This window comes from Cyprinus carpio, chromosome B22 (assembly GCF_018340385.1).
Source record: "Cyprinus carpio isolate SPL01 chromosome B22, ASM1834038v1, whole genome shotgun sequence".
Lineage (NCBI taxonomy): Eukaryota > Metazoa > Chordata > Actinopteri > Cypriniformes > Cyprinidae > Cyprinus > Cyprinus carpio.
Genome location: NC_056618.1, coordinates 23,866,393 through 23,893,611, shown reverse-complemented (window position 1 = coordinate 23,893,611; position 27,219 = coordinate 23,866,393). Strand labels below are relative to the sequence as shown.

General features: G+C 35.7%; 1 protein-coding gene across 3 annotated transcripts; it reads right to left on the bottom strand.

The window, feature by feature from the left end:
- Positions 1-3,740: 3,740 nt before the first annotated feature.
- Positions 3,741-11,200, bottom strand: LOC109091625 (follistatin-related protein 3-like). Of its 3 annotated transcripts, none has more exons than XR_006157913.1 (6): positions 10,801-11,200; positions 9,292-9,477; positions 6,019-6,234; positions 5,347-5,574; positions 5,182-5,268; positions 3,741-4,664 (listed from the first exon to the last, which is right to left on the bottom strand). XR_006157913.1 is itself a non-coding variant. In XM_019105410.2 (5 exons), exons 1-5 carry the CDS (start codon positions 10,874-10,876, stop codon positions 5,234-5,236), a joined length of 741 nt encoding a protein of 246 aa, XP_018960955.2. In that variant the 5' UTR covers positions 10,877-11,198; the 3' UTR covers positions 4,798-5,233. The 3 variants fall into 3 exon arrangements, 1 of the variants encoding a protein (XP_018960955.2); XR_006157914.1 differs by having other exon boundaries at positions 3,741-4,379; XM_019105410.2 differs by lacking the exon at positions 3,741-4,664 and having other exon boundaries at positions 4,798-5,268; positions 10,801-11,198.
- Between the last annotated feature and the right edge of the window lie 16,019 nt (positions 11,201-27,219).

Sequence of the window (27,219 nt, the reverse complement as noted above, 5' to 3'; positions counted from 1 at the left end):
GGAAATACAGTATATTTAATTATCATTTAGCTAATTAGCTAATTATCATTCGAAAATAAATCTTAGTATAAAAAATGGATTGATGCAAGTGTTGTTTCAATTTGAGACATAATAGAATCATTTAAGTCAAATCCTCTCTTTATTTTTAGACCACACAGCGAGGCATAGTGAGTATCAGGCAGTCAACAGATAAAATCTCTGCTCGGCTGGCTGTACATTGCACTTGACCGGGACATTTAGTGGTTGCATAACTTCCGATGCATACTGTTGTCTTAATCTATTTCACTTGAAGCAAAATGCAATTGCTTGCACCTGTTTACCTTAAGCATGTGGTTTTGGTCAATTGAATAGTGTAGCCAAAAACGACAATTCTGTTATCATTTAGGCCTACTCACTCTCCATATCATTTCAAACCCATATGACTTTCTTTCATGTGTGAAACAAAACAGGAGATGCTTTGCGAAATGTCCAAGCTGCTCATTTCCATATATCTATAGTGAAATGAGGACCACAGACAATCAACAGTTTGGTCAGCATTTACTTTTATTATATAGGAAAAAGTAGCTTGAATATTCCACTAAATGTCTCTGTTTGTGTTCCAAAGTCAAGGTTTGATGCTTAAGAAAATGTTTTTTAAAGTTTTCCAACACTGCTTAAAAGGATACTCCACCCCAAAATTTGGTCATTAATCACTTGTCGTTCCAAACCCATAAAAGCTTAGTTTGCCTTTGGAACACAATTTAAGATATTTTGGATGAAAACCGGGAGGCATGTGACTGTCCCATAGACTGCCAAGTAAAATACACTGTCAAGGTCCAGAAAAGCATGAAAAGCATCGTCAGAATACTCCATCTGCCATCAGTGGTTTAACTGGTAACGTTAGGGAGCGGCGAGAATGATTTTTGTACGCAAATAAAACAAAGATAACGACTTTATTCAACAATTTGTCTCTTTTGGAGAAAGAGTATTCTCTTTTGGAGAATATGAGCATGAACGCAGGCAGCTTACGCTCTTCTATATCAGCTGCGCCACAAGGATATATTTTCTACGTGTATTTATGCTTTGATTTAAAAGAAAACAGCCCATCCTTGTGTCGCGGCAAAATATCTTAAATTGTGTTCTGAAGACGAACAGAGCTTTTACAGGTTTGGAACGACATGGGAGTAAGTGATTAATGACACAATTTTCATTTTGGGGTGGAGTATCCCTTCAAGAGTGCGAAATGCAAAGGTATCTTTTAGAGGCAGTCTTCATTTAATACACATGCAAATTCTGGAGAACAAATAAAATACAAACTCATGTGAAGAAGTTTCGCATTTTGCTGACTTCCAAAGTTCAAGTTCAAAAGAAGATTAATCTTGACTTCTGAATTAACACAAGCTTAAAAGCTGCAGACTGCTATATTTTTGGATTACTTGCGTTTTGGATTTACTATTCATTTTATGTTGAATGTATGTTTTTTGTTGTTGTTGTTGTTTTTAAAGATGTGGCAAAGTGTGACGTCATATCACAACCGCTGCAGTCATGATATGATGTCACGCTTTGCCGCCGCAGCTTTGTTCATCTATGGAACACAATTTAAGATATTTTGGATGAAAACCGGGAGGCTTGTGACTGTCCCATAGACTGCCAAGTAAAATACACTGTTAAGGTCCAGAAAAGTATGAAAAGCATCGTCAGAATAGTCCATCTGCCATCAGTGATTCAACCATAACGTTATGAAGTGACGAGAATACTTTTTTTATGATAGTAAGAATAGTAAATATGGACTTTATTCAACAATTCGTCTCCTCTGTGTTCATCTGCATCACCATAGCGCCACTTTGGAGAATATCCACTGAACGCAAGCAGTGTACACTCTTCTGTGTCCCTTTAAGACACTGTGTAAGCAGTCGAAAGCTGTTTTTAGCTGTCTTTCATCAGGTTCCCTTCCCGTATTCATCCAGCAAATAGAGGCTGCAATGCTTAATGTATTTAATAGCAGATCCTGACAACACACTGCAATTAACTTTACTGCTCTGCGTGTGTCACCCTACACATAATTACTAATGCTTTGATACTGTCTGGGTTGCACTTCCTGCAAGAGCGGCCTGTAAGGACAGACACCATGAACAAATTAGGGGCGCCACTCATAATGAGTATGACAACACAAGTGACGCACAAGTGGTGATTCTCTAGAGATGGAATTTTGAATAAATTTGATACATCAGCCTTGAATTTATTCCAGGAAAGTTAGACATAACAAGAAGATTGCCTTGCTTCTATATGGTGTACAGTGTGGAATTACTTGAACACCCAAACAAACAGAACTTTGTTTCTTATTTGGACAGAAGGCAAATATAATTTCAGACACTGAACACCTGATGACCTCCTTCTGTCATAACAAGAAAATTAAATCAGTCCCCTAAATTGCTTTCAGGATTACTGTGGAACATTCTAGACAAACAGAAACAGCTATTTGTTAAACACAGAGAAAAGGGAGATGTCAACACAATGCATTACAAACATTTTTATGGAATTGTTATGGCCTGCTAGAGCAAACAATTAATTCCAGTTCCAATGTAATAAAAGAGCCCTGGATCAGAATATAAACATCTCTCAAAGTTAAACCAGATGCAGAGTGCAGTCGGGATTCGGGAGAGCCTCTCAAAGAGGGGGAAAAACAAGAGAGCTTTTTCAGACAGGAAAATGAGTCAATAACCCCTATATTTCTCACTACTGCCACTGTTAGTTAAGAGTTAGCCGACTCACAGACAGCAGACTAATCCTTCCAAGTCCAACAACAATGTTATATAACTGAGAAAAATATACAACTTTAAATACTTAGAAAGACTACTGAGAGTAAATTCTTTGAATTAAGAACTCCTGTACATTTTTTTGTAGTGTTTTGCACAATACCTTGATGTTGCAATGGCCACCTGGGGACTCATACCGAGATACTTGACACTCAAAAAATGCACTTCATTTTGACAAATTAGGAATAAATATTTTTAATTCTAATATTCTTATGATATTATTAACATTTGCAAAACTTGAAATAAAAATATGATTTTAATTTTTTGAAATTATAATATCTGTGTTATATCTGTGTATATCTGTGGCTAATTGTTTTAACAATTTCTCAAACTGAATGCCATGAATTTGGACAAAATCTTAAACATGAATCATCAACAATTATGAAACTCATATTAACACAGTAAAATGTTTTTAATGAAAACAAACATAAGTGAATAATACAAAAATACGCAAATTACAGTATGTATTCAGATACCGCAGAAGGTCTCTATTTGCAGTAAGGTTGAAATATCAATGGTCTTAAATAAAATATACAAAACTAGGGAAATGTTTTAAAATGATCATTTTCATGTCCCATGTAAATAATTTTTATAATAATAATGATAATAAAAAAACATATAAACTAATATTAAATATTTATCAAATTTTATAGAAACATACTAGAAATTTTCTAAGTTTCTAACTTTTCATTGGCAAGAAATATGTTTCTAGACATTTTAATGCAGAATATGGAAATTCATAGGTATATAAAAAAATGCCATTATCACTTCACTGTTAAATATTATAAATAACAATTTTTTAAATGTATCATTATTTAAAACTATCAATAGCATTATATTGAATTATATATATATATATATATATATATATATATATATATATATATATATATATATATATATATATAGTTTTTATAAAATTATATTTTATCTATTTTATCTGTATATTTAAACAATTGATTTTTTAATTGTTTTATCAATTTGTCAAACTGAATGACATGAATGGGCTTTCGAAATCAGCAAAATCCATTAGAATCATATTAACACAACATTAATTTTGTGTTTTAATAAAAAAAAAGTGTAAGTAAACAATACAAAAATATGCAATTGAATAAACTGAATTTTACAGTATATATTCAGATACTGCAAAAGCTCTCTATTTACAGGAAGGTTAAATATCTACTGACTACAAACTTGTACAATGATGATTTACACAAATATCTGCATCTACCAAATTATCTGCTGCTTTTTGCATTACACAATATGATTTACTGGGAGTCAGATAAAACACCTAGTCATTGAAATACTCCTTATGACCTTTTAAGTATACAACAAGGTCAAGCAACCATAAAACTCAAACACACACAAAACGACAAAAACACAACCCGACAATGTGAAAACCATTACAACAGTAGAATGTACTGTACATAATTTAACAGTACATTCCCAGCATCCTCGTAAAAAACTGCTGCCATCAGACTGTAGCTGGTGATTTCATTGCTTGGTGGGTGGGTGGCTCAGTTTGGTCTTCACGTCAGTGTGAACGTGGCCTGGAAGCGTAGCTGTTTTGGCTGAGTAATCCCTCTGAATACAAACAGTACACGCACAACACTTTATCTCAATGAGTAAGTAGTCTCCCATGTCCATTAGAATTTCAACTGGGACTCCACATGGCTTTTGCAGAGAGGCACGTTTTTGGGAAAGCTGTACTTAGGAATGTTCAGTGGTGTTTGGTCATCGTTTTTGCTGGTTAATATTCTATGTGCTTTGTTCATAGTAGAGTTGTCAAAAAGCTCATGGCTGATAATGCTGATATACTATGTCTGGCATACAGAGAGCTCATGTCAAGGTTCCCACTGGCCTAGAAAACTAGGAAAATTTTTAAAAATGATCATTTTCAGGTCTGGAAAACCATGGGACTTAACAGTTAATATAATAATAAAACACATATAAATAATATAAAATATTAAAAACCATAAAATAATATCAAAAACACCAAATGTTATGTTCTAAAATATTTAATTGACAAAAAATAGCTCTTTGTTTGGGGGAATAGACATTTTTATCCAGTACGGGAATGTGCATGTTTTGACGTTTACATGAAAACTGAAGCAAACCCCACAATAAATACTTTGATAAATGCAGCTGATGTACGGATATAGGGTGTTAACACATAAATAACACTGACTTCCTTACTTTTCTCCAATAAATAGTAACTTGTAGTATATTTACAATATGCACACTGTCAATTCATCAGTTCAGTTCTCCTGTTAAAACCACACATTTTCTTTAAGTATGAATTGCATGCGTATAAAATACTAGTAGTGGTTCTTTGGAACAGAGAACCGTGTTGTGAGACTATATGGTTTCAAACAGGTTCTCTCACGTCTTATGTGCCATCATAATATGTACAGGGAGTGGATATGCTCTTGACATCCTCAGAAGAGTGAATTCTCCTCACTTTCTTCATTTCCTGTAAGACACAATGGTAAAATGAGTTAACAAATCCAATGTGGATATATCAGAATCTTGCAGGTGTGTAAAAACGTACTTCTGCAGTGTCCATAATGGCGGACCCCTATGGATCGACCCAAAAAACAGGTAGCCCTACGCAGGTGGCAGGCACTGGGGTAAGTGGTGTTATCATTGCCACAGATGGTTTGCTCAGTGACCATGGGCATCGGGCAGGGTGCAGTGCGGCACATGACGCAGTGGGCACTGTTGGTCTGGTCTGTCACGCAGGTATGCGTCCCAGGACATACGACATTCGAGCAGGACTCTGAAAGAATAGTGTCAAGAATCAAGAAAATTATGGAAAAATCCTATTTAGAAGAAGATGCAACATGCAAGAGACCACCAGGGTCCATACTACTTTCTATACTATTTAGCAAAAAAAAAAACAGAAAGCCAATTTTAATGCTTAATTTTGGACATCCCTTGTGGAAAAAAAGAGTACTTAGTATAGAAGTATAATGTACTTTACGAATAAGAAAGTGCAAACTTAATGTAATGTTTGCAGTCACTTATATTCAATACAATCCAGTGCGCTTTTTCACAAGGGACTGGTAAATATTATTACAAGCCTGTCAGAATACATCTGGTAAATATGAATTTATAATTCAGTCCTGGTAATAATCTGAAGCTGAAGCTTTTCAGTCAGTCTGCAAAACATTTTACCAAAATAATGGACTCAGCGAGTGGAACCTGAAAATCAGCAGCGTACTTTTGCATTCCCCCTGGTACATAATCTCCAGGTCAGGGTGACCTCTGCAGCGAGCCATCAGGAGTGCGCACTCGTCCTTGTACGAGTTCCCATCGCTCCCACACACTGAGTGTTTAGTGGAGATGTTGGAACAGTCTGGAGAGCATACGCACTGGGGACGTCCAGACTTCATCCTGCACACCTTTCCAGGGCCGCAGTTGACCCCCTCGCAGTTCTCTGCAGGAGAACATTGGTGGACAAAAGTTGATTATAAGGAAACCTATATATTCATTTAATACTGAAAAGGGTAGAACTTTATTTTACAGTCCTGTTCCTCATGTACATACTATGTACTTATTATAGTAATTACAATAACTATGTAATACCTAGGTACTAACCCTGAACCTACCCCTAAACCTAACCTTAACCCATGTAGTTACCTTGTATTACCAGAACTTTCTTAGATAAATACACCGTAAGTACACTATAAGTACATGTAAGTACACGTACTGTAAAATAAAGTGCAACCCTGAAAAGCATTGATAAAATAGTTCTGTCGCCTCATATTTGTATTTTTATGCATATCACGCCAATAGCTTAGCAACATGCTAACATCGACTCTCTTGAACTCAATTCCAAGTTGAGTCATTCTTAGTCAGTGAGTCAGCCACTGACATTGTCCAATAATTGTCTATACTAGCCAGAGCAAACCAAACACATCAGAAACCGTTTCTACGATTCAGGCCCCGTTATCCCAGCTTCTGGTTCCCATTCCTGCAAGTTCTTTAATATCCTGTTGCTCCCCTTCCCCGTGAAGCCAACCAAATCACCCAAGGCCGAATAAGATACCTCCACCTCCGCTGGAAATCCCAGCATAACCCTGTCATGTTTCCTCAAGATCTGCCGGCAGTCACACATGATTTACGAACTGCCTTGTCTGCCCCCGGAAAAACAAATGTAAGGAAATGCGCCGGACAGACGCTAAGCGTGAGTTGAGTTTTCAGGAATGCTTTGAAGCGTTTTGACATTGAGAACACACTGGGGAGGTCACACAGTAGGGTCCGATAGTCCATACAGTTTTATGATAATGGGAAGTAAGCGCCATGGAACAAACAATATAACAGACTTTCACTTCCAGTGTTTCTTCACCCCCCTCACCCCAAGTGTCTAATGATGCTGATTGTGTTTGAGGCTTATGAGGACCAGACCTCTCCAGCATGTGGCACACATTTTTCGTTGCGGTGTGCTGGAATTCAGTCATCTCCGAGAGGGAAAGGCAAAACAAGTCTGCTTTCCAATAAGCATTGGGAAATTATATCTAGAATTTCAGTTTGCACTTTGCTATTGCTATTCAGATATGGGGTGTATTAAAACTGCGGGATGGAATCCAGTCATTTCATTAAGGATCTGTGTAATCAGGAATTTCATATGAAGGCGAAATCCACACAATCTGGAATTTTGATTTGCAACTTGCTATTACTAATCAGAAGTAGGTCATATTAAGGTGCAGTCACGCATTTTACCATTGTTCAGTGAATTTCTGTAAATGTAAAATCCAGTTATTTCAATAGAAATCCACACAATTGTGAATTTCGTATGAGGGCAAAATCCACGCAATCAGGAATTTTGCATTGCAATGTGTTATTGCTAATCAGATGTAGGTCATATTAAGGTGCAGTCACATTTACCATTGTTCAGAAGTTTTTTAAAGACAAAATCCAGTAATTTCAATAGGAATTCATGCAATCTGAAAAAAAATTGCGTTAAGGCAAAATTTAATTTACATCAGTACAGTAAATTTTCAATTTACAACTTTCTTTTGCTAATCAGAAGAAGGCTGTATTAAGATGCAGACACATTTACCGTTGTTTAGCGAATTTCTGCAATCCAGTTATATCAATAGAAATCCACACAATCTGGAATTTCGTATGAGGGCAAAATCCACACAATTTGGAATTGTGATTTGCAACTCGCTATTGCTAATCTGAAGTAGGTAATATTAATGTGCAATCACATTTACTATTGTTCAGCAAAATTCTGCAAGTGAAATCTAGTTACTTCAATAGAAATTCAGTACTTTCTTATGAGGGCGAAATCCACGCAATCAGGAATTTCACATTTTAATGTGCTATTGATAATCAGATGTAGGTCATATTAAAGTGCAGTCACATTAACCATTGTTCTGAATTTTTTACAGACAAAATCCAATAATTTAAATAGGAATTCATGCAATCTGGAAATTTTGTTAGTTAACTTGCTGGTTACATGCGGTTACATTGTTTGACAGTTTTAGCTGGCAGAAAGAAAGATAGAAAGACAGTCATTTCAACCAGAATTGACGTGATCAGGAATTTTGTGTAAGGGCAAATTATTTCCCCACAAAGATTGTGCAACGTTGGTCAAAAGTGACTTCACAACACTGTTGACAATAGTCAATGGACCATTTTTGGACACCAAAATTTTGCTAATGTCACTACAACTTTAGTGGGAGGAACATTCTTATTCTGGAGAACATCTGATTGGATGAAATGAGTGAGAGCAGGATGACTCATCAGTTTCTTGGTTTCCCTGGAGGAGGATGACTATAAATTTTAAATGCATCTATCTGCTAAAATTACCTGCTAAAATTGAATTTTAAGAGTGCACAATCATAGAGATTACCTCAAAGCTAATAGATATGCACCAAAAGCCACAAAACTACAATTTTGAGCACAATTATGAGCTTACTGGGCTGAGGAAATTCTTTCTAATTATCACGTCAGCTAACTTGTTTACTCCAGTAATAACACTCTGTGTTTAAAATGTCTGATAATAGTAGAGGTTTGGAGCCCTTATATGAACCTACGTACCTGACCAAGGCATTCAGTAGTAAATGATTTCCACAACAGCCGGGGAAAGTTAAACAAAACATCTGGTGTAGATCCACGCTTTTTAAACTTGCTGAAGAATTGCATTGGCAAAGAAAACGCTCCAAACCAGCATTTGGCCTACAGTACTAGATTTTATCTCTTCAACCAAAATGGGTTCAGCCCTAATTTGCAAATCAGGAATGTTCCCTAATGTGTGTAGAAGGCTTAAAATGGTAAACACTCAAGAAAAAAAAAAAAGGTACAAATATTGTCCCTGGGGTGGTATACACCTCTGTACCGAAGGTGTATACCTTTTTTTGTGAGTGTAGTAACCAGTTCAAGAAGACTTCAGCACAGAGTCTCTCACTGATATCAACAAGTTGGAATGGGACAACCCAGTCTACCTGCTGAGATCTCAGAAAGGAGGGTAAATACGAGTCGGTACCTTTGCACGGCTTACAGGAAACTATTCCCAGGAATCCCAGCAGGCTGACTTCATTGATAGGCAGACTGGTATTGGACCAGGCGGTGTCCAGACGGCCGGCCGCACAGCACTCTTCCCTGCTCACGCCTCTCATGAGCACCATATCACAGCGGTGCTCCGGACCCTGCTGCAGCCAGCACATGCCAGCTACACAAACAAATACAGAATGAGATATCTCAGAGATACTGCCAACAATACAACCCTGACATCAACTTGTGATGCATTTTCTCCATTCCTTCCCTCACAGTTGCACGCATGAAACTGGAAAGTATTTGATGACTAAAACAAAGATGATCTCAGATATGTCATAATACCCAATAAAGTATGTCATATGAAAAATATCTCACATGTTACGAGGAAAAGGGGGAATTTTATTGCAGGATTACGGGAATTGACACACTTGTTAATAAGTAAAACCTTTAGAATTAACCTTTAGTTATATACTTTTGAAGGGGCATTTTAGCTGTCTTTACATAGACTGTTTAATTCTGCTCAGTTGGCATAAATGCATTTACACAAACACAACTGTACCATTTGATACTAAGGGGTGAGGCTGGTCAGAAAAAATGAGGCAGGTCAAAAGTTTGGAAACATTACTATTTTTAATGTTTTTGAAAGAAGTCCCTTCTGCTCATCAAGCCTGCATTTATTTGATCAAAAATACAGAAAAAAACACTATCACTATCATACTATCACTTTTTATCAATTTAACACATCCTTGCTGAATAAAAGTATTGATTTTATTTAAAAAAAAAGAAAGAAAAAAAAATACTGACCCCAAATTACTGACCAGTAGTGTATATTGTTATTACAAAATATTTATATTTTAAAAACATAGCTTCTTTTTTTTTTCATCAAAGTATCCTAAAAAAGTATCACATGTTCTGAAAAAATATTAAGCAGCAGAACTGTTTCCAACTTAGAATGATTTCTAAAGGATCATGTGATAATGATCCTAAAAATTCAGCTTTGTATCACAGAAATAAATGATAATTTAAAGTATAATAAATTTTAAAACAATTATTTTAAATTGTAATAATATATCACAATATTACATTTTTTTTCTGTATTTTTGATCAAATAAAATGAAGGCTTGATGAGCAGAAGAAACTTCTTTCAAAAACATTAAAAATAGTAATGTTTCCAAACTTTTGACCTGTACTGTATATATATATATATATATAAATATATATATATATATATATATATATAACAGAAATCGCCTTTGCGCGAGGAGCAGGTAACCATAGCAACAGTTTCTCGATCGCTGTCATCCACTGAACGTAAGTTCGTTATTTATGTAATGTCATCATTATAAATTAACGCTGCCAACGTGTTTATTTCACGCACATAAAAACATATACTAATATCTCGATTAGTAGCCTACTTGCATCGGTTGTCTAACTTCTAAAGCAACTAATTAAGAAAGCTAATAATGAAAAGCAGAATATTGTAAAGTCGTTCACTTACCGTTCGTTCGATGATCTTCAAATATTTCGCAAACTGTTATAAGTATCACACAGTGTAGTGCAGCCAAAAAGTTCATGATGCTGCTGAGTACGTCTTTGCGCAGATGTTTGAAGCAGCGGCGTTCCTTAAAAGTGCTGAGCCTGATCAGAAGTCTCGAGAGCTGGTAACGTGGGCTGTTTCCACTCGGTTTCGTGAATGGGCTTGTTGTAAGTGATTTCGGTCCGCCTCTGTATAAATATTTTGTCCGAGTAAATTATGCTTCTGGGATGGGCGATAATTTCAGCCAGTTAGGTCGCTGATGCAGTTGTGTACTTGAGTCAGTTCTCGGATATGAGGCTGAAAAACTCCCACACTTCATCTCGGTCCGTCTGAACTCAGACTTAACCAAGAAATTTACCAAGATAACTTTAATGGCAAATGTATATGCAAGTAAGTCTATGAATATTTCTCATGGTAGGTTTACTTTTTAAATTCAAATTCTTGCTTTACCAAAAAAAAAAAAAAAAAAAAAAAAGAATAATAATAATAATAATAATAATAATAATAAAATAAATAAAACTTAAAATTAAATAAATAAAATAAAAAATACATTGTAGGCTATATATATATATATATAATATATATTATATTATTTATAAGTGAATAATATATATATATATATATATATATATTACATTAAGTCATTTTTACAAATGAGGACAATAGAAGCAATCAAAAGAGCAATAATATGTAAGTGCAAATGACAAATCTCGGTTAGCCTAACACAGTACACATAGCAAGTTTTTTTTTTAAAGATATATATATATATATATATATAATATATATATATAATATATATATATCTATGTTTCCAAAAACAAAATAAAAAATTAACACACACACACATACATAATATGTATTGTAAAGTTTACTTATTGTAAGCTTACCTCAATATAGCATTACCCTTGAATAAAAAAACATACCCTTATCCTCAGCAAAAATATCCACCTTTCAGTTAAAGTCTACCTTAATTATAAAGTTGAATCTTGTCTGACCAACATACAAAACCACTGCTAGAGAAAACACTCAATTTGTGTAATTACAGTTTGAACCAAAACCTCATAGTTACTGAGATTTATCTCTTGTAACAACTAGCTAGCCCGGCTTCCTTTAGTATTTACTTGTAGTATTTATAACAGAGGTAATAAATCGAAGATATACATTTATAATGTGCAAAATGTCTTAAACCACAGTCGTTGTAGTCACATTTTAGTGGAAGTGCTATTTGTACAAATAAAATCACCTGCAGAAAAATAAAAGGCCAATGAAAATTGTCAATGATGATATATATATGTGTGTGTGTGTGTGCGTGCGTGCGTGTGTGTGTGTGTGTGCGTGTGTCTGTGTGTGTGTGTGTGTGTGTGTGTGTGTGTGTGTGTGTGTGATTTTTGTCTGCTGATGCTCTGGCTTCATTCAAGATACTTTGTGGTTTTATTTTAATGAAAATCCCGTAAATAATCCCGTCAATTTTGTAGAAGTCTGTGTGCAAGAATTTCTCCAACCGGTGGGCAAAATTAGGCTTAATTCAGCTGAATATCTTAGCTATTATACAGTTTAAGTAACTGATAAGACACACCTGTGGCCAGATAAACTCAGATAAACAATGCTGCAGTCACCGGTGGGGCCTGGCAGCAGTATCTGCGGACTGTCACCTATCAGCACGTGACTTCCATTAAAACGTGGCCTGGAAGTCAACGGCGTGACCGCTAAATAGATGAGACTTAGTGTGTCTGTGGGCCGTTCAGTCATGTGGAAAACCACCATCCGCCGAGCATGGAGCTCATTAAGATGTTGTGTTCAAGACAAGGAGTTCCTTGAGAGTGGAACACATGGTTTATATTGACGATTTGGGTTCTGATGTAAACTCCCATAGTCATGTGCTGGCATGCTTTCTTCACTGGCACACCCTGCCTTCCTCCCGTCGCTGTGGTATGATATTGCATGCCAGATAATATTTTACAGGTTCTCCCCATATGGCTTGATCCTCAATGGAGGGTCTTTGATCTCCGAGGGGGAGAAAAAAATCAGGAGTATCGAAGTATCAAAGTATCACATGAACCGTCTATATCTAGGTTTATAAAAAAGGGGGTGTTCTGTTGATGTACAGTAATTCCCAGCGAATGCTGACCTTGAGGTGGGTGGCCGAAGGAAGCACTCACATGGTTTGGATCTACAGAAACTCACTTAGTGCTGTTTTCCATTATTCTTCTAACACTTATTCATAATTATCAGTTGAAGATCACAATATTTATGAGCTGCAAAAGTGAGTGCAAGAACTTACTGAAAAATGTCTGATTTTGATTTGCAGTGATGAAAAACACACCGCGGCTGTGGCACCACTTTGACAGAATCTGAAAATGGTCTGATCCTGCTAGAAAGGAGGGGGGAAAGTACAGAATGTAAGCTGTGAATGTTTTTACAGTTGCCATACATTTATTCAGTGGTTGAAATGTAAGCCTTGATGACTATTATATGTTTTGGCTGTAAAGCATAAAATGCTATAGCTATAGAAAATATATATTTAAAAAAAAAAAAACCTGGAAATATCAAAGAATTATGGAACAGAAATTTAATTTAAATTAAAATATACAATAATAATAATACACAAGTATGTTATTTGTTTATTAAAATAGCAATAATAATAATTTATATAAAAATAAAATAATAATTATTAAATATAAAATTAGTCAATAAAAATGGTTCAAGTGTATCTAATAATAATAATAATAATAATAATAAATTATTCAATAATTTAGATAGAAGTTACTCTATTGCCATCTCTATAAATTATTTAAAAATAATTTTATAATAATAATAATACACTAAAATGTAACTTAAGCAGCTTAAACGTTTTTTTTTATGACAACATGAGAAGCTGGAACATTTGTAATATGTCAAACCAAAATAATATGTTAATGTAAAAGGATAACAATGCTATATAGCTATACAAAAAAAGCATTTTTACCTGGAATAATCAGGGATTTTTATGATTACATAAATTAATACACTGGCATTCAATTCTGTGGCATTTGTAATATGTCAAGCCAAACTAATGTTAACTAATATGTTTAGTAATCGTTAAAATGAACTATAATTCATAGTAATTCCATTGACAGTTTTATACTGCAGCTAGTGTTTCAAGCCTCATTATTTAGCAATGCTGCCCTCTACCTATGGTTGTATGAAGCAAGACTGAATAGTTCATTCCTGTCTAGACCAAGAATAATGAATTACACATTTGCCAATTGTATACGGCTTGTGATCAAATTCGCTGATTGGAATTTCGTCAATAATGCATTACCTGATAAAGAAGCAACCCGAAAATACTGTGCCTTTTTCTTGATGAACCTTAAATAAAATATGCATGTGATGGTCATTAATCTAATCATCAAGGACCTATTATTCATTATTTTATAATATTTGGAGTAGATGCCCTTAGTTCTATTTAACAATAAATACATAAATTATAAAGATGTTTTGCTAATATGATTATATTGGATAATGCTGATACTAATGATGTTTGCTGATTTGATTTAGGGATTTTAACAGAACAGAATAAACCGATGATTAATTTTGTTGCATAATGAGATAAAAGCTTTGATTCACATCTATGATGCAGAATAAAAGCTCAACTGGGAACAGCCGCATATGCCTAATGCCATTAAAAAGCCCAAATTTTGTCATAAACAATGTGCAGTAATCATCCATTAATAACAAAGTGAAGTAAAACCCCACATTTGAAGATTCTGGCATCAAAAATTCCCTTTAGTTTTTTTGCCACACAAACACATATAAAATAATCAGCTAATTCCCTTCCCATGTGTGTTTCTGATTGAAAAATCCACCAAAGAGGAAGTATGTGACTAATTCATTCACCCCCTCACATCAACACAACTTGCCTCCTTCTAAATGGCCATTTAAAGTCCCTCCAGCTGTTCATTGATGGGTAAGTTAATCCCTCTTAGCCGGCTACGCTGTGGGGTGTAGATCTTGCTGCAAAGGACGTGCTTTGACGCAACACAGACTAAAAGGAGAGCACACTGGCAGGAAGCCTGGGAGCCTCGGGGCAATGGGAAGCATCCTACACTGATGTCTGCTCAGGCCTATGCCAGTGAAGAGGACACAAACATCATGCACAGTTTGCTATCGAACTGACAAAGTAAACAATTAAGGTAGCATCTATTTGTAGAGGGTAATAATGACTCTAAAACCCGGTTGGAAATAAACAGACAAAGTCTGAATAAATAAGATATAGAGGAAGCTATACAAAAATATACATTTTCATGATTGTGCTCCATGATACACTTTTTGATTTAATTTGATACAGTATAGTAAGTAGTAGTTTAAGGAATGATTAGCCTACTTTTTAAAGTCTCTTTGAAGGTGTCTGCTAAATGGTTTCATTAAGGATTCTTTTGGTATTTTCAAGAAATAAATATGCAAATCCATGGTGAAAATATTAGATAATTTCATTAATAAAATACAATGAACACTATTACTGCAATATATTACACAGACTTTTCGCGAGTCTTTATAGAGGCGGCATAAATGCAGTCCAATTTGGCCTTAACTATATATTAACACCTCTAAAACAATACAAAATACTGAATTCATTTTTATAAAACACTTCTGAAAACATGCTGTCATTTAAACAATTCACTGTAATGTTTGCTATAGAGTCATTCATTGGGGAATCTGACAACTTTGCCCTGCATGTTATTGGTGAACAAAAAGATTAGATTCATTAGTCATTCCTTTCTAAATTTGACCACTTGACGCTGTATGTTTCTGGTTCACAAAAAGAACCGAGTCATTAGATAGCCTACATTTCGCTAATACAATTACAGAACAAATAACTAGGTTCTTCTTTAGGAATCACTACTATGCTACTATTCCATTTGCAGACTATGTTGATTGCGCTGTACAATATATTCAGTATTATGTTGCGACATTGTTACATTTTCTGTTGCAGATAACTCATGTTAATTAACACAAGCTAACACCTGCTGTGTGAACGGAGCCTTAATGTACAATTTCGTCTGTCACGTCTGTCGTCTTATACTGGTAATATGTTAAAGGTAGTGTAGGAGATAGTCTCACGTAGCCAGACCTTTAGACTGAAGGTCTGGAATTCATGGCAGCTTTCATTGGCCAAGGCCTGCCCATGAGGCCGTTTGACTGACATGTCAAACAACCAATCACAGTTTGTTTCGTTCATTGTCACAGTGTACAATAACATTAAGATTCTATGGCGCAAACATTAAATATTTCACATACTTTTGAAAATCCTGCGTTTAGTTGACCCTGATAAGCGCTCGTCGTCACAGTTGTAAACACAATGGCTTTCTTCTTTCGTGAGGGGGTTTGGCGCCATGGTATCTTTGTTTCCAGGTGAAGCGTTAAAGAACGCGACACACACGTCTCGCAGAAATCCTGTAGAATTCAACCAATCCGATGACTACTTCGACACTCCTGAAGTTTTTTCCACTTTTGTGTCCCATATGCATCAGACGTCTAGCCAACGGTCCGTGGGCGTGACGTCTGAGGCTGAGACTAGGTAGGAGATTTCAGAGAGGCTATCAATGGTAAGCTAGCTTTGAAAGCATAAGATCCCACCCTCCCTTCAAATTACTCTCCAAAGCCACGCCTCCTCCAAAACACACGAATGCCCAAAGGCAGACCAGGCTAACCAGCGGCACAACGAGAGACGGTATTGGTAGAGGGTTGAATGCAATGCTGTCAGATTACCTCATGTCTCATTCACTTGTGAGAAAACATTAAACTACAAGCTCATAATATTCCAATAATAACTCCTTCCAATCTTGCTTCGTCTGCAATATAGTGGAATGCGCAGATGACATATCATGCAAACAGCGTGCGCAGAGGTATGCATATATGTTGACAGATAGGTAGGACAGCCTATCATAGCCCTCGGACCGAAGGATAAGATTGGAGGAACATGAACACGCCTTCCACAGATTATATAAATACATAGAGATGTGAAGAGACTTTCAATAAGCATAACAAAGTTATTTAAACAAAATCACCTACCCTGCCTTTAAATGTGTCTCACAGAGTAGGGGTAGATTTTAGCAGTGTGTCATCTGAAGGTTTGGATCCAAAAATTGTAGTTTACACGTGGCTCGTGCTCTGGTCTCCACTGAGGTAAAAAGTTGGTGTCAGTTATTAAAAACATGACAGATAAACTCACGCCTGGTACTCGCATCTTGTCAGCCGAGATAGAACCTTCCAGTGTTTTGGACGTTGCCATCTTTGATATTGACTTTTTGCTTCATGTAATATTTAGGGGGTTTTGCCTGAACAAAAAAAAACATGGGAGTTGACTGATTAGCAACTCATTCATATAGCAGCATCCGTGCTGTATGTAAACTGAACAGGACATTTTGTGAGTCACACTGTTTGTGAATGTTGCGATAGAATTCACGTGTAATGATGAGCTCCGAAGTATGGCGCTGAAAAGAAAGATTATAGTGATTAATACTATCTCCACATTTTACCAGCTGTACAGTAGGTGGCACTGTTATGGCACTAGCACCTTCTATGACACTTGGCAAACTGAACCACTGTATGCTATTGCGTTTGAAATGCGTGGGTGTGGGATGAGAGTGAGTCGTGATGTGTTGCTCAGTGCACCGGTCTACAGCAAAAGGCGCTAAGATTGCCTTCAGATGCTTGGTAGCAGGTGTTTAAGAAGAGAGGTTGAGAGGGCAAAGCTAGTTAGCAAATGCATTTTAGATCTAGGCTCCAGTTCTTTATTAGCACAAATGTTTATTATTTTCTTTTATGTCAAACACTAATGTATGAGTGATAGATTAAATAACTACAACAAATCAACTAATTTGTACACAGCGCTGCTAAAACATTGTAATCAGAGACTGACTGAATGCTTTAATGGGAGTTACTGCAGTGATGTTTCATTTTTGAACAACAGACAGTCATAGATGACAGTGAGGACTAATTTGGTTGAATAATGTGGTGCAGGGTCTATTGTGATGCACTGATGAGATATCACGACAAAGCATTTAGTCTTACTCATGACATGCTTGAAAATGACCCTCAATACAAAACAAGAGGCAAAAAATGATCTGCATTTTTTGGCTGTTGAATCAGTATCACTCTATTGTGAACAACAAACAAACAAATTATATGTTTGAAATAGCAAACAACTTTGTCACATAACCAACCTTGCCATATAAGGAGCTTAATGCAATAAAGTCATAATAACATTAGGATTAAGATAGCACTGTTGTTATGATTTTATATGTGTTGCAAGATATTAGAATTAAACAAAGCTTTAAAAAATGGCTGGTCTTGCAGTCCGGCCATTTTAGGAGGTTTAAGCTCATCTCCCAGCCTGGTCATCTACGAAAATGCCCAGATCTCTCTAAAACCAGCAAAAGGACCAGCCAGGCTGGATACAAGTTAAGACCAGCTAACCAGGTTAGGCTGTTTTTTTCTTCTTCTCCCAGCAGGTTAGTGTAAATCAGGATAATTACAGAATTAAGAAAATACATAAATCTCTGTGTTTTTTTTTTTTTTTCATATAATGTAGCACTGACTTATAATGAAGCTCTGGCAATGTATAGGCCTATATATATATATATATATATATATATATATAATATATATATATATATAAAACTTTACTGTGATTGCAGAAGAGAAGACGAAATTGGCTCATTGTTTTTATTTTTGACTGTATTGAAGTAGAATCATTACTGTTTTAACGCCTCAGTGGGGAAAAAAAATCTCATTTAATATAAGTTATATATATAGACTGTTCACAACTCTTGAAAGCTTGCTATCACAGACGGTCAGAACACAGTTGCCATGGCAACAAATGACTGAAGCGTAACATTCTCGCGCCGGGGCAGCGTTTTGAGCTTGTGTGGCTGAGCGAGAATGGGAGCTTTTCCCGCTTCTCACCTTTCCCGCTCTCGCGCTGTTATGAGGTGAATGGACTCGACGACCTGTTAATGGTGTGAAAATAAGCAACGAAACGATCAAACGCTTTCAACTGTATTTTTAGCTACAACGCGGACTGACGGCTGTCACCGCTGTGTCTGTATCTAAGGTTAGTGGTGAGTGGTCAGAGAGATTTTCTCCCATCTGTAGAGAAAATGTAGGCAATTTTCTTGTAATGCTTTTGAAGCAGTTTGAGGGAAACCAGTCTCATTTAGATTGTTGTGTCTTATAAAATCTCATTTTTTCATTACTTAAAGTGCCCCAATTATGCCATTTCCAATATTGTCTTTCATGCAGTGTGTTCATGCCCATTCAAAGTGAGGGGCACGTGCCCCCTAAGATCATGAGTGCATGAACCCCCTGTGTGAATGTAAACGATCTGCAAAGTTGTAAAGCTGAAAGTGCACGATAAATAAATTTATTGTCTCCCAAAATAAAGAATCTACTCTCTACAGTTGAAACGAGTCGTTAGTCATTCAAATCCCACTTCTGTGACAGTTAAACGTCACTGGGTAACACATTTGCATAATTCCAACCTATGTTCTAGTTGGCCGGCAGCGAACAACTTGACCCCGCCCACAAACACGTCATTTTACTGACAGACTGGGCCATCTGACCAATCAGAGCAGAGCAGGCTCACGGAAAGGAGGGGTTTAGAGAGACTGAATCTCTGAAATGCTTCAAAGGAATCGTTTGAGAATCGCTGGAAAATGAGGTTATATTAAATGCATATTTTGAGAAAACGAAAGCGTTTTTTATGCTTGTATTCATGTTGTAGTATTGTTGGAGAAACAATATTAGGAACTGTTAGAATGGTATAATGGGGGCACTTTAAAATGTTATTTTAAATGTATTAGGGGAGAGCAGGGCTCAACGTAACACTTTTTGACTTTCTCAGTTTGTATAAATCCACATGTTGTTTTTTTTCAGTAATTTTACACTTGTCTAGTACAAATATGTCACTTTGTTTTATAATTACAGTGTAACATCCGAGGGGCATGTTGTAACGACCATATTACAACTAAAAATGTTGTGTTTTTTATTTTATTTTGATATATATATATATAATATATATATATATATATATATATATATATATATATATATATATAGTTAAATAAAATAAAATAATTATTATTATTCTTTATTTTATTTAAAAAAAAAATATTATTATTTTTTTAAATAATGGCATTTTTTAAGAACTAAAAATAATCTGATTTTGTAGTTACAACTAACCCCGCTTTGCTTTTTGCCCCTCGTTCCCCTTGTTATTTGTTATTGTTGCACTTAATAATTCCTTTTTTTGTGTGTATAATGCTTGGGCAATACTCTGTGTAATCATAGAGCCATAAAATTTTTACACTCAATTTACTGATACTGAAAACTTATATTGAGAGAGACCGGTAGCACAAGTAAAATCAAATCTGTTTGATCTCATACAGCAATGTCACCAAAGTCCTTCAAACCTTTAAAACTATTCTGTGACAACCACCTATATATGTAGCCTAATGAACTTTACAATGTGAATATAAATAGTTATTAGCTGTTACTAAAAAATATGAAAACACTAGTAGAACTAGCACACGCCCGAACTCTTTTCTTGCGTAAGCAGTGTATAGGGAACACTAGGGGAAGCTTATTTATTTATTTTTTTAATAGGGGAAAATTATTAAAAACATTTAAAAAAATGGAACATGCTATTCAATTCTGTTATTTCTTCTTTCACTGATGCTGTAACAGCACTGAACAATTATTTCCTGAATTACTTGATAACATAAAAGCAAACAATAAGTCAAATTTCTGCACGGAGGACCATTATAAGCTGTTTCTTTTTAGTGAATCACAAAAATGTATGAATCATTTGGAGAAGTTTCTCAATTAATTTGACTCATATACTGTCAATACCACGGTCATTAGTTTAGACATGTCAGAACGAAAAAGCGATATCCTGTTGTGACTGGTTGTTTATATAACATAAAAGATAAACGTTATGAATTGCTGTTTTCTAAAAATGAAGGAATTAATTAAATTTGATACAACTTTTCTTGTTCTTTGATATTTTATATTATTTGAAATGAAATGATCCCATTTAGAATATTTTCAAACAGAATTGCATTTCTTTTTTTCCCAAATGCATTTCTTCCTCGAAAGAAGAGCAACCAGAATAATTACATAAAGTCCTATTATTCAATATTTCCCGTCCATCCTTATTTCATGGATAGCACTCATTCAGTGCTAAAACAGGATGGAAGGAAGGATGCAGCTGTTATTTACTCTTCTATGAAATAAATTACCCTTCAGTCACAGGCCACATCAGTACTCAACATGAAGCAGGATATGAGCCAAAGGTTGAAAGAAGAAGAAACTTTATAAATAATTAAACAACCAAAAGGGCAGACGGGTCTTTAAAATTAACAGCACAGCTCCATGCAGATATCAGCGTTAAGGGGATTTACCGTAGGATGTAGGCACCATGCTGTAACATATGCATATTTAATGACTTCTTTCAGAAAACGTCCTTGTCTTGAGGAGCAGCATTAAGCACATTAAGGCTGTCTTCTTATTATGTTCCTTTGGCAACACTGAATTGCATGGAAATGCATTTGAATCCTAGAACTTTTCACTTTTGTGGCTTCGCATCCCTTGTTTGTGCATTTGTGAGGCTGAAATTTACATTCTGCATGATTAACATGGATCAGGTGTAGTCTTTTACATATTCATAAAGACCATGATGTCTGAGTGAATCAGCTGTTATCTGAATTCCTCATCAAGAAACTTTGACCTTACTCTGTATTTGCATCCTTTTGGGACTAAGCAAGGTTTGATGACTCACCGCGAAACTGGCAAAGTTCTCGCTTTTGTCACAAGGTAATGGTTAGGGAACATAAATATACACACCATCCGTGCACATAGTTGCACCCTTTTGTTGCTGAATGTTGCCATATGTAAAAAAAATAAAATAAAGCTCATTACCTACCTATTCCACGTAAGTAGAGGCTGAATTTTTCCACGGTATGATAATACTTAAAAACATGACTCACTGTTTATTTTCATGCTAAATGTGCTAATCTGTTCTCCTTGGACCTAAGAACATTATCAACCATGGGCAAGATTAGTCTGTCCTTTCAAACAAATCAACCTCAGAAGTTAATGACTTTTGGTGCGAGGACATCTGCTGTGGCAATCATTTTGGGTTTAATTGAGAAAACACTTCAGTTTTCTGAGCAGTTACTGTATGTTTGAACTCAAATAACCTTCATGTTCTCTTAGGGTGCATTTACACTTTAAATTTAAATTTAAACAAACTCTGGTGCGATTGCTCTGTTTCATTTGAATAAGTGTGAATGCTGCTAAATGAACTTTGGCACACACTTAAGAAGCGGGCTGAGACTCCCTGAAAGTCACTCCCTGTGCTGTTCTGTTTTGACTGCTTTACACATATTATAAGCTCTTATATGACATACAAATATACGTATAAGCTCTAAATAAAATATGCATCATAAAGCCAATTGGGTTGTGGTAGTATCCTTATCCCTTTTGTTTTGTTGCTTTAGGTTTGTGGTTAAAAATAACAGTGTGCAGACTGAGCGAACCAGGACTAAATGTACCATTTTATTTTTTGGTCTGGACCCTGTAAACCAAGAGCACCAAAGTACGAGTGTAAACACACCCTTAAATGAACGTTAAATAAAATGTATTTTATAGATGTTCACTGGGTTGATCTCATTTTCTCTCTGCCTCTCTTTTTCTTTCACTTCTTATAAATGCACACAGTCATTTGTCCTTGAGGAGAATCTCAAGAAAGCTTTTTTCAATGATCTTTGACTTCCTTGTATCCATTTGCTTATTAAGATTTGTACCAAAGCATACACCATTTCAGACAAGCATTATTCCACCATAGCATCTGATTGGCGACACATTGAGCTTTATTCCCTGGTGACGAGGTAAAAGCAATATTAGTCATAGTTTGTGTAACACGGAGAGCTGGCAAAAATACTTTTTCTTTGAGGTCATGACGCATGAATTGCTGGCAACTGCTGCTGTGATTTTGTTAGCAATTTTAAATTCTCAAGGTGAAGTTAGACAAGCATACTGTATATATTAAAATGAATAGCCAGCAGTGTCTCACTTTAGATTAACTGCAGGCAGGTTCTCATAAACAGATGGTAACTTTAGCAAGAGGTTGTAGTTTCAGTTTTAGTGTAACTAAATATTTAAACAATAGTAACTTGCAGAATTTCAGAAAGCAATTTATGTTACTTTAAAATTAAATGAGTGACAAAAATGTTTTAAAATTATATATTTTTTCTGTATTATGATTCAGGACAGTTTACATTAAAATTAACTTTCACATATATTCAGTTTGAGTTTTAGTAACAACTTAATTTCAAATAACAAAATTACTAGTTTAAGTTAACAATAACAATGCTGATCTGAAAAAAGTCGTGCCATATGCCCTAAGATATTACATTCTAAATAACCAGAATAGTCTTACTAAGCCTGTGTATTTATCAAGTATAGAAGTGCAAATAATTAATTCAAGGTTATTTGTAACCAATCTTGCTTCCTAGACCTCAATCTGGAAATTGGAGACCTCTGCAATAGTCCATCCATTTAAAATTGAAAAAGTAGTTAATTTTGCCAGTGCATTTGTAGTTCTCAGTTGATAATCTAAAATGAGGTCAGACAGGGCCAACCCTATTACACATTTCATTATGTGTACCAAGCTCATAATCTAAGCTTGATTTTCTTTACCAGTCAGAATACAGTTTTTAAAGTGTCATTATCCTAGTAAATGGCAATAAATCTAAAATGGTTCATTTGTTCCTCAATACATAATGCTAGCGGGACACCTAGAAGTACATTTTATTTCTGGGAACTCGTTACTTTCACAATGTCCTGTTTTGATTATTAAAAGCTTACCCCCTTGGTTGGAATAATGCTTGCTTGTGTACAATCAAGGAACAATGATCATTTTGATTGTACATTAAGGTGTACAATCTTATTACAATTTTCTTTGCACCAAGAAAAAATGGTTCACTGAAAGGTAGCGAAATGATTCTTCTATGCCATCACTGCAAAAGGTTCTTTATAGTGGAAAAAGGTTCTTTGGATTATTAAAGTGTTCTTTATAAATGGTTCTTTTAAAAACTGTCCACTAGCTATGTTACCATCATCCTGCTTTTATGCGCATTTTAAAGTATCGCATCAGAAACGAGTAATGGAAATGCTGAATTTCAAATAAAAATACCTTAATTCGCAAAAAAGTTTTTTTGCTCGCTTGAGGTGGTTTTTGACTTATGCGAAAAACGGTTAATGTGAATAATGAGAGATGGAAATTTATTTTGCAAATAAATTCCTCCAAGCACATCAAAAAAAAGTCATGTGACTTTGTGCTATGGCGTGGCAAAACATGACTAACCAGCAGACTGATCTCATTCCACTGCATCTGAAATGTTGTTATGGTCATTCGGAAATGCCCGAGCAAAGTCTTCTCTTGTCATCAAAGTATTTCTGTATAACTGCCTACCAGAAATGTCTTACGACTGCATTCCCAAACTGCAGCATCCACCTCCAAAAGCAATAACTGCATTCATTGCATTTCGTCTGCTCGCTTTGATGCGCAAATAATTTATTATAAATGAAAATTATTATATTCAGTAGCTTTTTCTAATTTTCTTCAGTTTATCAGGAAGTGACGATTTTGTTCTCTTTGATTCTTTGGGTGGTTTTTGTGTTTGTTCGGATATGTTTTTTGTGTTTTTTTCTTTGGATGGAAACTTGCTTATTCACAAATGTTTGATTTGAAGGTTCTTTGGGGAACCCAAAATAGTTATTCTGTGACATCACTGCCTTTTGGAACCTTTTTAAAAGTGTACTTAGAATTTCTGTCACAAAACCATTTTTGTCCAGCACCATGCGTTGATTATTTCCGGCATGTAGCATTTTACTCAGCTCTGGTCCTCTCTGTCGGGCTGTTGAAATAGCCGATTAGAAAGTGGTGAGTGGTAAAGTTGCCATGGCAACTGTGAGTCATTCTGCGGCAAGCAGAATAGTCACACTTCTACAATAGAATGTGCTCCCCTTTGTGTCTTTCTTTTAACACGGCCACATCTTGGGTTTGGTGTGCATTCTTTTGTGTTTTCCGGTGTCAGACACAGGGAAATGACTTCCATCACCTATAAATCACAGACGCAGAGGTCAACTGCATTTAAATGAACTCACAGTAAGTGGCAGCACACGGTACTATTTGTGCTAGACAGGCTAATAACTCAAGGCCAGTGTTATCAAGCAACTCCCCAGACTCTTTATTGCATCTAAAGTATTTTATTTTGTTTTAATTAATTAATAAAGAGTTAGTAGTTAGTAGTAGTTACACCCACAGACTTACAATTGTTGTGCTGCTGTCATCGCAGTCCCGTCGTTTACAGTCACTGATTATGAGACAGCCAGATTGGGTCGATCTGTGACATATGCCTATGTGAAGAGTGCTTATGTTGCTCCTTTCTGTCATAGTGGAAGGTTCTATGATAGTCTTGACATAGCTGAGAGCCATTTACTATATTGCGTAGCCTTGTTTTGACAAATGTTTAGATGCTAAGTCTAAGTTGTTTCAATAAAATAAGGATTTGTTCAAAGATTGAATCAGTTTACCATGGTAATTTATTAAGGCTGGCTAACAATATTATTACTAATCTTTATGATGTCTTGGATAGTGACTGTACTTGCTGTCAAATCAGCGATAAGGAATGTCATGATTTAATAGGGTGAGACTGAAGCAGTTCATTGTGCATCAGTCAATCTTAAAATTCAATATAGAGCCTAATCCCAAATTTAAGAGAGCACTGCATGCACTGCATGTTTCAGAGTGAAGCTGAGCGGCAAGTTGATATTGTGATAACATGTAACATCGTTTGTGCCACAGACTGAGTGAATGATACCCCAAATCATGTGACTTGTTGAGGAAAGTTTACGTTTTAAGTGATTACATTTAAGAATTTGGTAATTCATAAAATGAATGAAAAGATCAATTTTAGTTATACTGGAGAAACTTTAGAGACTGGAATATCATTCAAGCTACTGGTTGGGTCAGTAAGCAACCACCCGGAATTCACACAGGGCATCCTAGCAATTAGCAACTGTGTAAACGAGACGACTACGGGGACAGTCATGGTTTCAAAGATGTCCAGTTCACCCAAAAGACATTTTGAGGGTGAGTATAATCTTTATATATATATATATATATATATATGTGTGTGTGTGTGTGTGTGTGTGTAAGTTACACATTAGCTCTCAGTAATGGAGGAAAATTCAAAGGCTGAAAAGCTTTTCATGTGAATCATTCCTCCCTGGTTAAACATTTATGTGGTTGTGCTTTCTTTAGATTAGGACCATTCAAGTGTTTTTTTTTTACCACAACAGATAAAGAAGAATCACAGAAGAATGTTCTGGAGGTGGACACAGACAAGAGGAAACCTATGCTCATCATCCTCATAAGAGGAGGAAGAGAAACGGAGGAGGAAGAGTGTGTGGGTGGATGTGTGGGCATGAGCTGGATCCTAATCAGCTTTCCAGGGAACTCTCGCTCTCTCTATCTAGGTCTCTTTCTATACCTCTTGGTCACCCCCTCATCTCTCTCTTTCTCTTTCTCTTTTTTCATTGCAGTGGCACCTGCCCATTCATGTGGGCTGCACTCCCTATGACTCATTCATAAGCACTGGCTCAATCTCTAAACAAGTTCCCACTTTCCTCTGCCTACCCTGTCCACCACCTCACATCTTGCTCCCTATGCAGCCATTACCATTCATCATAGTGAATGTAAAAGAGGGTTGGGGATAACATGGCAGGAAGCATTAGCATCTGACTAGGGGGAAACGTACTAACGACCAGGAAGATTTGAAATTTGCAGACTTATCTGAATGTCCATCAGCGATTTATCTGATTCCAAGTGTTCTCAAACGAAGATGATACTCTTTATGTGACGTCAGAACAAACATAGAAAGGAAGAGATAAGATAAAGGTTGCTCTTTCTTTACTCAGTTCAGTTTCATTTAGTTTTCAGTCTTGTCTTGACTCCTTCTTGTGAAATTACTTAAGAGAAACAAAATATACACAATAAATATATGAATGTATTTAGACCCAATTTGTAGGAAGAAAAAAAATGATAATTTGGTCTTCGTGGTATGAGAAATATTTGTTATTATTTATTTATTTACTTATTTATTGTAAAAAAATGTTTTAATAATAACAACAAATACATTTTTTGATTGTTGATTGTGATTGTTGAGGGCGCACAGGTGGTAGCCAGAGGGGATGATGGGAAATTTTGTGTGCTGAGTTGTGACAGGCATGGTGAACCGTTGACATATATATATATATATATATATATATATA

What these genes read in the sequence shown, in the direction of transcription:
- LOC109091625 (XM_019105410.2), bottom strand. Translation starts at nt 10,876, where the DNA reads ATGAACTTTTTGGCTGCACTACACTGTGTGATACTTATAACAGTTTGC. An exon ending in TGAAGATCATCGAACGAACG is followed by an intron (nt 9,478 to 10,800) that starts GTAAGTGAACGA and finishes TTGTTTGTGTAG; the next exon opens with CTGGCATGTGCTGGCTGCAG. An exon ending in CCATTATGGACACTGCAGAA is followed by an intron (nt 5,269 to 5,346) that starts GTACGTTTTTAC and finishes TGTGTCTTACAG; the next exon opens with GAAATGAAGAAAGTGAGGAG.